We start from the raw sequence: 12500 nt of genomic DNA on the forward strand, positions 1-12500 counted from the left end.
CACGGCCGCGCGTCGGACCGGCAGGGGCCTCGGCAGAGCCAGGGACGGGCCTCGGCAGGGCCAGGGACGGGCCTCGGCAGAGCAGGGACGGGCCTCGGCAGGGCTAGGGACGGGCCTCGGCTGGGCAGGGACGGGCCTCGGCAGGACCAGAGACGGGACTCGGCAGGGTCAGAGATGGGCCTCCGCAGGGCCAGGGACGGGCCTCCGCAGGGCGAGGGACGGGCCTCGGCTGGGCAGGGACGGGCCTCGGCAGGACCAGAGACGGGACTCGGCAGGGCCGGGGACGGGCCTCGGCAGGGCCAGAGACGGGCCTCCGCAGGACCGGAGACGGGCCTCGGCAGGGCCGGGGACGGGCCTCCGCAGAGCAGGGACGGGCCTCGGCAGGGCCAGGGACGGACCCCAGCAGGACCAGGGACGGACCTCGGCAGAGCAGGGATGGACCTCAGCAAAGCGGGGATGGACTTTGGCAGGGTCAGGGATGAAACTTGGCAGGGAAGGGATAGGAGCGCGCATCAGCTCTTCCGACGGGCTGACGTGGGGGTCGCAGGGGGTGACAACGCGGAAAAGGGGACAGGGGAGCAAAGGCAGGCACTGGGGTGGGAAGGACAGGAAGAAAGAAAGGCATGCAGATCGTATAATTGGCGAATGCCTTTTGAATCAAACGGAAAAGGGGCAGAGCGGAAGGTGGCGAGCAAGAGTGTGATCAAGTCATGAAGCTAGTCATTCTTTGTGGTTCAATTTTTGAGACGTTTAATTTCAGTATTTTTGTATAGTTTGGCGAAACATTAAAATTAAACAACGATAGGAAGATTCAAACCGGCCTTACGGGTAGTGTGTGATGTGGGGAAGACTTTGCCTGGTTCAGCCCAGACCAATCCGGGATTCTCAGGTCGCGCAAATTCGATTACGTCCATGAGATTTGTCATTAAATTACTGCAGACACGATGATTGGACTTCAGACGTCGCGGTGCCGATGGGTAATTCGAGCGCGGCCGCTGCGAGCGGCGGATTTCCGGAATCGATGGAACGAGCGCCCGAACGCCACGCGCGGCGTTTCATTTGCGGGGCTTTGCTTAGGCTGCACCAAATGCAATCCCTTTAGTCAGCACAGCGCTGTAATTAGTGTGCGTGCAATCCTTTTAGTCAGCATAACGCTGTAATCAGTGTGCGATGCCAGGAAACGAACAACAAATTTATCGCTTTGTCGACATGACATTTTTTTATGTTTGACACTCGTATATGACGTTTCGTGCTCTAAAGCGTGACGTTACATCGGGGCGGTTCCATTCTTTTTCGCCATAACCTGAAGCCGGTGATCTACAGTTGCTATAATGGACGACGGATCTCGTAAAGGCCAATATCACCAGGGCTTAAATATAAGCCCACGCTGTCTTTTTCAATATGATACGGAACAAAGGAGCTACTAAGGCCATTTGTCTTCAAGCACCGTTCGCTGAGGACATTAAGTGCTTGTCTCCCTTCATTTCCCATCGTAGGAGGGCTCTTCGTTCTGGGACGACCATCATCGAGCACGTGCATTGCTACCTTCGAACGGCTTCTCGCTCGCGTTCGCCCAGAAAAATACAGAGACCACGCAAGGATGGTCGAGAGTGTTTTCACAACAATGATCTGGTAAATTTGCCCGCAAAGCACAGAGCCAAGGCTACAGCTTTTCGGTACACATTGCAAGAGAGTGATCGATGCGAAAGCGACCCTTTAGATGTGACGGGTTCAGTTTCCCAGAGGTAAGATAGGTTGACAAGCTAAGCACAGCTGTTCCCGATAAGACGTCGGTCATCAGATGGTGCCGGTTATTGATTTGTCCTGGACTAGGCGCAGCTTCAAGCTCTTAGTTAATCGCCTCAATTCCCTCCACAGTCTTCTAGCTGCGACTGCGTTCTCTAAGCCCCACCCTTCCCGGGCGGGCCCGAGTGGAAGGGGGGGGGGGCAATGGCAATAATAGTCTCATCCGCATCAGCAAAAAATAAATAATCAAACGGTTATAAAATACATCAACTATCATCACCAGGATTCGATAAGAAGACTACCGGCTACATTACACACCTCACATTGAATTATACATTAAACAGCATATAAGATGCCCCGATAAACGACCAAACAACTGCTGTCCTGGCTTTCCAGAACATGCCTTGCATGGTTGCGCGATAAATGTGTGATTCCTGGGAGAGGGAACGAGCTATTAACAGGTAAATGAAGCCTAGCTAGTGACGAGGGCACGGATGATCGGGTTTTGGATAAAAACGAAGCTTACAAGGAGCGCATGAGACCTACAAAACATGGGCCTGCATTGCCTGTGATAGCATGCAATGCACCATAGTTGTTTCATTCCATTCCCACATTGGGGACGTGGAATAACAGTAATCTGGTCGAGGATGTCCTGACGTTGTTTCATGACGGTACCTGCCGCAAGTACTGTAGGGACTCCATAAATGACAAATAGCTTACGTCATCGATACCAAAGTTGGAATTACGCTATTCAACGGAAAACCTTCATTTTCATCATGTGTCGTTATGGCACTCACAAAACAGCGAAGTGGAATATTGACCTAGGATGACCTAGCCAGTGGGGCCAGGGAATGCTGGTTTTACCTGCAATGATCTTACGGCACGTGCCTGGATGAATTGTCATTGAAAGGGAGTCGAGAGGTCAAGAAATATCTAGATGCTAAATAGTTTGCAAAATTGGAACCTACCGTAGCGTTTGAGACTGAATTTTTACATGACCTAGCGAAACCCGGTCTACCACGCATTGACAAAAACGAGGTCTGGCGCGCATTTCAAGACACCAAAAATTACACATTGGTGGAATTTTCTTAGCAATGATTCTTCACAACCAAAAGGTAAGCGAAAGCGTCACTCTTAGCGCGCGGGTCAAGAAGTCCTTGTCAGGCTGTGCGTTATTCCAGTGCGCGAATTTTGATTTAGATATTCTTGGTCGGAGTACTTTTCCCCAACCAGGTCTGAGATGACGTATGTGTATCCCCTTGCATATACGAGGACGAGTAAGAAGGCAGTTTTTGCATGCTGGCATTGGCATCTCTGGGCAAAACTGGCCTTATCTAACTTTTTCATGTTTTTCTTATTAAACACCGCCTCGATTAGCTTTGTTTATCATTAAGTAGTTTTGCTGCGTCCATGCTTTGGAGTCTATGTCTTGACTTAACTCATTTCAGCACGCATTGAATAAAATGCGGATTTAGAAAGCATTGAAGAACTGCTAAATGTACTTTCCATCTGTCTTAAGTGAGCTTCTCGAGCTGTTCATCTATCTGGTCTAAGCTTGCAGTTTAGGGGGTGTTATCCTTTGGGCCTGCACGCTGCCTGAGTATTGAGCCGTCCCATGTTGTTACCTCTATTCAAAAGCCTTCAGCAAGGTCATGGGTCCAACCACTGGGAGGGGGAGGGGAAGCACGTTTATCTAACGTTTTCTTAGAGAGCTGGATGCTAGGATGCTAGGATTTAAATCACAAAATATTGTGGATCCTCATTTCTAGCAATCTTTCCTATTTCACATTTTTACACACCTGTTTCGACACAAAATGTAACAACTCTGTATTTTAAAATCCTCCAGTATATCTCCATGAAATTCTTGAGTAAGGTAAGTTCTTGAGTTGATTGGCACAAACAAAAGCTAATTATCTAAGTAGCAAAGACTTAGCAAAATTCATCCAATTTTGACAGTCTTCTGTTCTGTTATGTTGACTTTCCATTCGATGCGGTGGGGTCTTGGCAGCCTAGGTATCGAGTGCTGCGCCGTGCCGAAATACCCGACGCTTCTGAGTACAATTTGGTACAAAATCTTTGACCATGTACGCGAATGCATGAAACGCCAACCGTAGCGCATGCACTGGTAGTAAAGCCAACATGCACTCTCAACCTCAGCCTCGCGGTTTTTACCCTTCCCTTTCACTCAGCCCACACTTCCAGAAACTACCAATCAGCATGGATTTCTTGTCTCTTCCATATCTGCCAAATCGGTTCGAGATGAGCAACAAACGGGGTCTGACGCGCAGCATCATTGGCCACTTATTGCTTTCGCGAGCATTTTTCGGAACAGATGGGCAATCCACTGACGACGCAGGCACTATCGCCTCGCGCCATGCAATAGCCAGTCAAGCGCTGGAGGGCCCATAGAGCAAAGATGCCTCCGAGGGAACCCTGAGAAAGGCGGAAATTCCCAGCTACAGCGTGGCCGTATGGGAGACTCCCGAGCAATGGTCCTGGGGACGTCTCCGGCCCGACCCCGGCGTCCAGAGACGCGACTGGAGACAAGGTTGGCGCGCATGCGGCCTGCAAGACGATTGTGTAATGAGAGCACATATGACATGCGTCTGAGCAACCAAAGGAACGGGGTAAGATTCCCCGCGGTGCTCGCCCTTCCGGCCGGGGTGAGAGGCAGGCGACGCCATATAGCCTCAGCAGCTGAGTGCATCGTAAAGCTCCAGTGACGCACACGCACATGTGAAACGAGGCGCGATTGGACGGTCTTGCGATTGGAGTGTCTGTGCGGATTGGATTGGAGTGTATGAGTAACGTGGGTGAGACGTTTGTAAGAAAATCGTTTGAGATGGCTGGCTAAATGATGTAAATTAATGTGTTACACGTCTGGTACTCCTTACTCAGTCTAAACCAAGATTGTGTGGTTTAAACACAGAAAGCCCCGCGGGTTTATCCTTTCAAGCATGAAATCCGGAGTACAATTTTACCCGGGTCGAATTCCCTGACAAGTCCCCAAATTCAGCACGGGTAACAAAAACAATCCCTCTCGCCCCCAGCGCTGCCAGGGTCAGCAGAGATCACTCACCTTCATCGATGTCGCTGCGCGCCGCCGCCTCCAGCAGCATGACGCTGTCGACGAAGTGAATGCGCGCGTCAGCTTGGCGGCGCCGCTGGCTGCGGTTCTCGGCGCCCTTGTGGCGCTTGCTGCCGGCCTCCTTCTCGCGCGCAAAGAAGCGGCGCAGCTGCTCCTTGCGGCGGCGGCGCGCCAGCTTCAGCCGCTCTTGCGTCGACAGCTTCTCGATCAGCGGCATTTCCCGAATCAGGTCATCGTGCTCCATGCTGCCGCGGAGCACCATGGTCGGGATGGCGGCGGGCTCCTCGTGAGGGCGGCGGCAGGCGTCACGCACGGACTAGGCGTGGGCCGCGCCAGGGGACGGGGCTACCTCAGAGAGCGCGGTGAAGAGCCGCCGATCACGAGTCCGTCGGCGCTCCAGCCGAGGTCTCACGGTCCTGGTCGTGACGTCACCGCGCGGCCCGTGCGCCGCTCACGACCACTTGCCACACACGCGACGTGACGCCCTTCACGCGCCGCGCGGGTCACCACCGCGCCGTCACGCCTCCGTCGCGGAACGGAGCCCGTGACGCCGCCGTCACGGCCAGTGCCCGTGACGCCGCCGTCCGGTCCCGTCGCGTGACGCCGCGGCGTTGCCGGCCGCGTCCCCGCGGGGGACGGCGTCAGTCCGCGTCGGCCGTCGCTCCGCCGCCGGCGCCCGTGTCGTCGGCGTCGGGCGTCGGCTCCGACTGCCTCCCGGCGGCAGCGGCGAGGTCGGAGGGCGGCGCGGCCGGGGCTGCGGGCGAGGCGCGCGTTACTGCAGAGGCACAGACCGCGGCGGGCGCCGGCGACGCGGCGCATTGCATGGTAGCAGGGGAAACGCCTCCCAGCGCTGGGAGAGTGAGAGTGCGTCGGGGTTTCACAACGGGGCAAGGGTCAAAGTCAGCGACGGCCAATGCTGGAGCGCAACAATGGAAGCGGGGGAGGGAGAATGCGACGGAGAGAACGGCCCAGCCCGGCCAATTAGAGTTTAGCCAATTAGAACCCAAAGTAGAGTGCGACGACCAAGGAGCGTTTGACCGGACTCAAGAAGCCGAACACGACTGGTCACAAGAAGGGATTCACTAAGGCTGTCCCGAACGGCGTCTGTTTTGTGAGGAGACGGGACGTGAGCGGAAGGTAGCGTGTTCGTAACATGCGATCGCTGCGATGGCGCTCGCGGCACACACGCACGCACGCACGCACGCACGCACGCACGCACGCACGCATGCATGCATGCATGCATGCATGCACACACGCACACCCACACACCCACACACACACAAGACAGGCAGGCACGCACGCACGCACGCATGTATGTATGTACACACACACGCACACACACACACGCACAAGGCACACACGCACGCACGCACGCGCGCACACACGCACACGCGCAAGGCACGTACGCATGCACGCACGTACGCACGCGCGCGCGCGCACCCACACTCCCACACCCACACCCACACACCCACCCACACACACACCCACACACACACCCACACACACACACACACACACACACACACACACACACACACACCACACACACACACACACACACACACACACACACACACACACACACACACACACACCACACACACACACACACACAGAGCGAACGATTCTGTGCGAGCTCACCGCGGACCAGTGCCGTTCCGGCCCTGGCGGATCAGCTGACCGGAAATGGAGGCGAATGGCCGGGGCGGCCCGCCCCGCTGCGGTCACGCCCCTCCCCCCCCCCCTCCCTCGCCCCAGACCCATCACGGATCCGGTCACAGGCTGGTCACGCTGCTGAGCTGTTGGAACGTTGGAGCTGAGCCCTGACCCAAGCCATTACCGACGCACACCCGGGTGCTGCTTGCCGTCAGACAGCATGTAAGCCTTTCCCAGCTGGTAAGGACAAATAGCAGGCTTTGGAGACCCACTTAATGAAAGGAATCAGGCGCGCTGATCGTTCCTCAGCAAGCCTCCATTCTACGGAGTCCGGGCACACGTGCCTTTCATGGTAGCCGGCTAGTGCCTGAACGAGAAAGACCACTCCATTGTCAACTGACATTTCATTTGAGCCGGAGTCGCCCCAGTTTACACGCGAAATGGGAACCACCGGCGCACAATGAGAGGCCTCGCCGATGGTCGCTTGTTTGCCAGCTCGTCATCGAATGACGCCGTCAGAGCGGCGGATCCGGCACGAACGGCCGCCGTAGCCTCGTTCGAGGGAGTCCGTTCCCAGAACGTGGCGCGAGCAGCGCGCTCGCCAGCCGTGGTGGGACGTCGGGGTGGGCCGTTCGCCCGACACGCCACACGTTCTGTTTTCAGCGCAGGCCTGAGCTCTCCGTCTCCCGCCGGCTGGCGTGTTCCGGAGGCGGCGGAAGCGGAGGTGTCGCCGGCGGCGGACGCCGGCGGGGCAAGCCAGTGCCCCGGGTCCCGTTGAGTTAAGAGGCCATCCCGATGGTACAGGCGACGGTTGCTGACGCCGGCGGAGACAACGACCGACTCCAGGTTTTGATACGCATCTGCACCCCACCTAAGGCCTGATGGTAGGCAAAGCAAGCCAATTTTTAAGGTGGTTCCTCCCATGCATCCCGATAGGGTTGATATCAAACCGTCACAAATCGTGGTCTGACCATTTCTCCCTTTCCCCCTTTTGTTCTGACAGCCACGTGCCCCGCGTGAAAAATACCCTTGGAGTCGTAATATCCGTAAAGAACGCCCATGTCCGGGTTTGGCCACAACCAAACCAAATGAGGACAATGGAGAGCTGCTTGCAAGCGCCCCAAACTCGAAAAGCAAACACAGTGCGGGCAGACGGGCGTGGCAGGCAGTCAGCGGCGCGATTACCAGGTGTAATGGCGACACCAAGCACTGCGACCGGCGGGTCGGCGGCTCACCATTTCCGGCCGCGGCAGCACCGCCGGTGCACCCGTCACGGTGACGGCCGCCGTCAGCTGTTGCGCGCGCCCGGTTTCGGCGGGAAACTCTGTCATTAGGCCGGCGCCGGTCGGCGGCAGCGAGTGGGGCACGCCCGAGGGTTCCCGCGCGCTCATGACGCGCGTCGGCCAGCACGTGGTGGTGTGTTCCGGCTCCAGCGCCGGCGTGGGCGGGAGTGCCCAGATAGGCGCAGGTGTGGGAAAGGGGGTAGGCTAACACCAGCGCTGGGAAACGCCCGAGGGCGGCAAAAACGCATCAAAGAAAATGACTTGAAGACGAATCGGACCCCGTCGGCTCCTCGCGTTCCGCGGCTGGGGGACGGAACGGACCTTTTCATCCTGACGGAACGGAATGAGGCGGTGCTGCCGCGATCTGGGCTCGCCCCGGCCCCGCCCACGGTCCGCCGCGTCAATGACACCGTTAATTACGGGGAAACGCCCCCGTGCAGGCGCAAACATGGCGCGCAGGAAACCCGCGCTGATTTTCCCACGGCGCCCGGCGGCTAAGGCCTTTCACGTGCGCGTGGTCTCCGCAGAAACTGCACCTCAAGCCTTTGTGCGCTGCGATTCGCCTCGCGTTCCCAGGCTGCGGCGTGGTGGGATCCCGACGCCGCCCGCCAGTCCTCGCCCGCCGCGACCACGGCGTCTGGCGTGCCCGTACGGACGCAGGCGACGCGCGGGCGCGTATTTCGCGCCTTTTCATAACGCTGAACGCGCGTCGGGGATTTAGAATCGGGATTTCCGATGGAAGCGCTACCCACAACAAATTACATGGGGCGAGTCGAGCGCATTGTCTTATTTCGGTCTTCCTAAATTCCAACCCCATCAAATGAGTGACTGCAATGTTGTCACATTTCCGCTTTGTTTGTGGCCGTTGACGCTACATGTCACAAAAACACTGCTGTAATTAAAATAGCACTCACGTATTCCACGCCTCTCATAGAATCCCGGGGATCATACAAGATCAAAGCCTCGCAGAATTATTGCGTGGTTAGCAATGAAAAATGAGGGGAAAGGGAAGAATATGCGTACATCGGGACAGGACGTCCCGACGCCTTGCGCATTCAGCTCTAAACTTTAACTCTAGTCACTCAACTCTAGTAACTCTAGAGTTAGAGTTATAGCTACAGTGAGAGAAGAACAGTTGCATTGTTGCTGCGGTTTGCCCAAACCCTGGAAGTGCTTCCGATATTCACCAAGAACAGACTGGTTTGACCATGTTTGGACCGCATTCATTTAACCGCATTCATTTAACGGTTGATGGACCCATGAGCTGGTTGTTGAATTAATCGGTGGTTCCAGATTTGCAACAAAATTAACGTGCTAAATTTTCCGCATGGTCTAGTCGCAGCGTCAAATGGTACAATCTAGAAAAGACCCTGAAGCAATTTCGAGTGATCCGGCGCCTGCTTTCTGACATCTTCTTCGTCACGTCCCCATCCTCCCCTGGCACTAAGACCTCTGCCCACACACCCCACCCCCAGCTCAGCACGGCCCGGTCGATGGTCCGCCGTACCCGGCCCGCGGCCCGGCCCCGGCCCCGGCCCCGGTCCCTGGCGACCGTGTGCGTAGTGTAACAAGCTCCAGGTCACTGGAGCACGTGCCCCGGGCCGTCACCAGACGGATGTTGGGAGGAGGCGGGACCACCAGGGAGAGGATGAAGAACACCGGATAGATGTCGGGAAGAGGTGGGACCGCCGGGGATGCAGAACGGCGGGCGGATGCCAGGAAGAGGTGGGACCGCCGGGGATAGGGTGCAGAACACCGGATAGATGTCGGGAAGAGACGTGACCGCCGGGGACCAAGTGCAGGACATTAGACGGATGTCAGGAAGAGGTGGGACCGCCGTGGACCAAGTCTCGGCGGTCACGTCTAGTGCAGAACACTAGACGGATGTCGGGGGAGGCGAGACCGCCGGGGACCAAGTGCAGAATGATGGACAGCGCACGGGTCTGGCGGGGCGCTGCGATTTTCGGGTTGGAGGGTTCACAAAGGCATGGTGTGGTTTAGACAGTGCAAGAATGCTAGGGTAGACAGCTTTCAAATGGGTGTTGAAGCAGAACGCGTATCTAAATCGGATTAGCCATCGTACTTATCAGACTATCATATCAGTTATACATAATTAATTAGAGAACAATCATGTTGTCAGTTCAAAAGGAATATTTTCCGTCAGTTCAGAGACACTTCTCAAGCCATCATACACACACTCCACCTGGTTTATCATGTATTGCTTGCTAACAAATAAATTATATTTTCAGCAAGAATGCACGTTTTTTATGAAATACGTGGGCAGTTCTCATGCTATCTCTACGAACTCTCAGCCGAAAGCATACACCTCGAACGTCTCTAAATGTTACGTCTTCAAGCCTGATTTCGAGACAAGTTACCTTATGGAACACCATCAGCATGCGAACGGGTGCAAAATATTGTCCTCGCGTCCAGACGTCAAACTGTAGTTAACGGTAACAATACGCAGTCGAAAAGAGCATCGATATCTGTTATTTTTCATGTCGTGATTTGTCTGAACAGCCCTCGGTACCACAACAGTTGTGTTGTAAGCCGCTTACAGGGAACACAATGTGCGTGCAGACATTACCGGTTGTGCAGGTTTGCTCGGGTAAGCGGTGGCGAAGGCCCATACAAACTAAAACCCGTTAACTACTTCCCCAATCGCTGGGCTCAGTTCAGTTTGACAGCCTGACAGCCCCCACTCATTCTGCCGGCCAAAGTAAATGGTTACCCACTTTGGGACAATGCACGGAATTACAATGGCAGGTGGCAGCCACAAGCTCTTATTGACTGTCGCGGTCGCATAAGAGACGCATTCGTTACGAGCTAACGGACGCGAGAGGAAGTTCTGTGAGACGGGCAGGTGAGTGAGTGATGACATAGCAAAGTAATTCACAACAATGTACGGCATCGCTTCAGTTTGCAAGCTGTGTTAACAACATTACGGGAGGTGGGATGTGGATCTCTAAACTTCCCTGCTCCTGTTATTGGTGTGATTTACAGTTCTGAGGACGCATATGGCAAGGGACTCATAAAGGACCACGTCCGTATCAATATAGTCCACCGGCATGAATATCGTCAATTCTGAAGAATATCCCATCCCACACCGGTTGTCTGTGAATCATGGCAGCTTTTTCAACCAATGAACCAACCTCCAAAACAACCTTGAATCCACGCTAAAAACGCAAACCGAAGGACTTCTTGTGCAGCAGAAGGACGTTTTTGGTCACGATCACTGACGGATGTGCTACGGGAGGCGAGGTCACGGGTGACCACTGAAATTTAGTACGAGTGTGACAAGTGCGCTCGCTACCTTCTGCTACCAGTGCCACCTAAAACGAATGACGCTATCCTGACGGCAGATGCTGTGATTTTCCCGCTGTTCGTTGCCGGCACGCCAAGAACTGGTCCGGTCTGGTGACTTCACCCCTGCACATGTCTGCACACCAGCCCGTGACAGCTCCCCCCCCCCCCCCCCTCCATCCCCCGTACCGCCCTCCAACCGTCCGTACGTGCTCGCGCCGCAGCGGCCGCCCGCCGCTGTCGGTACGTTTACTACGCGCGTGGCCGCTGTCTCGGCGCGCCGCCGGCGGGGTCATGTCCACTTTCACCCGCGCGGCGTCGGAGCCGGTCCGTCCGGCTTCCGGTCCCCTCCCCTCCCCCCCCCCCCCCGGCGCAGGTCAGGGTTTCGCCCGGGTTCCGTCACGTGCGCCGCTACCGATACATGAGGATTTCACATGGACGCTGCGGCCTGCGCTGGATCTGATAACGAGCGTCTCTTGGGTGCCACTCCGCACGCTTGTACTGAAGCAGGGCTTTTGGCTGCGGGGCTGTCTCCTTCCCGGTGCGGCGCGTCGCCGTCTCGTCTCGTGTCATAGCGCCGCTTGGCCGCCCAGTCTCAGCGCCGCGCCGCCTGGCTACGGGTCAGACGCCGCCGTCTCAGCCTCGTGCCACAGCGCCGCTTGGCTGCCCAGTCTCAGCGCCGCGTCGGTGATCTGTAGCTGTCATCACTGCACTTCACGGGTCCCTGGGGGGCCTTTTGTCCGTGTCGCCGTCGGCATGGGGTTGGTCGTGCCGGGTCATGAATCCTGACCACCGTCGAGTAACTCGGTCGACGGAGAGAGCTGGCGACTGAGCGGGCGGGTTCATGGCACGCGATGTTACAAGCCGACCATAAACACCTACTGCAACTGCCACAGTGGGCGTAACTGACCAATCACGGCGACCTAAATCTGACAACCCACCGCCCACTCAAAGCCCCGGTAAACTAACTCGCTCCCGGGTCCCAACCGGCGGCCTCACCTGGAGCTCGTCTCCACCAGCGCGTGTCGCTCGGACCTCGCGCGGATCCTCGGTGGTGCCTCCGCGTCGCGGCGCGTCCCCCGCCCGCCACTCTCTCCGCGTCGCGACTGCCGCGCCTGGACGGAGCGGCACACCCGCCGCCACCGCCAGGTGGGGCTCGCAGCGCGCCGGGGCGGCGGGCGGCGCCGACACCGCCCGGGCGGCGGCTGGGCGGTGGCGGTGCGGCCGCCACCACCGCCCGTACCGCCCGCCGGGCCCTGCCCGACCTGCTCGGATCGGCGCGGGGTGTCTGATAGGTCATGGCAGCTCAGCATTTTTTCGTCCAGGAATGCCATCTCCTTGAGTGTATCTCGGTTTCATATCTCCACGCACGGCCTTCCCGATGGGCATGACTCGTGGTCAGGTCATCCTTACAGATCGTGGGT

The 12500-nt window shown here is 56.9% G+C and overlaps 1 protein-coding gene across 2 annotated transcripts in view; it reads right to left on the reverse strand.

Moving 5' to 3' along the window:
* Nucleotides 1-5393, reverse strand: part of LOC119105944 (protein phosphatase 1 regulatory subunit 16A) — a 62625-nt gene extending 57232 nt beyond the window's left edge. Inside the window, exon 1 of one of the 2 annotated variants that reach the window (XM_037229515.1) lies at nucleotides 4826-5393. In XM_037229515.1, coding sequence (XP_037085410.1) covers nucleotides 4826-5096 — 271 coding nt within the window. In that variant the 5' untranslated portion in view covers nucleotides 5097-5393. The remainder of the gene's footprint in view (nucleotides 1-4825) is intronic. The other variant, XM_037229514.1, reaches the window with a different exon arrangement.
* Nucleotides 5394-12500: the final 7107 nt, after the last annotated feature.

This window comes from Pollicipes pollicipes, unplaced genomic scaffold (assembly GCF_011947565.3).
Source record: "Pollicipes pollicipes isolate AB1234 unplaced genomic scaffold, Ppol_2.1 Scaffold_6138;HRSCAF=7277_pilon_pilon_pilon, whole genome shotgun sequence".
Taxonomy (NCBI): Eukaryota; Metazoa; Arthropoda; class Thecostraca; order Pollicipedomorpha; family Pollicipedidae; genus Pollicipes; species Pollicipes pollicipes.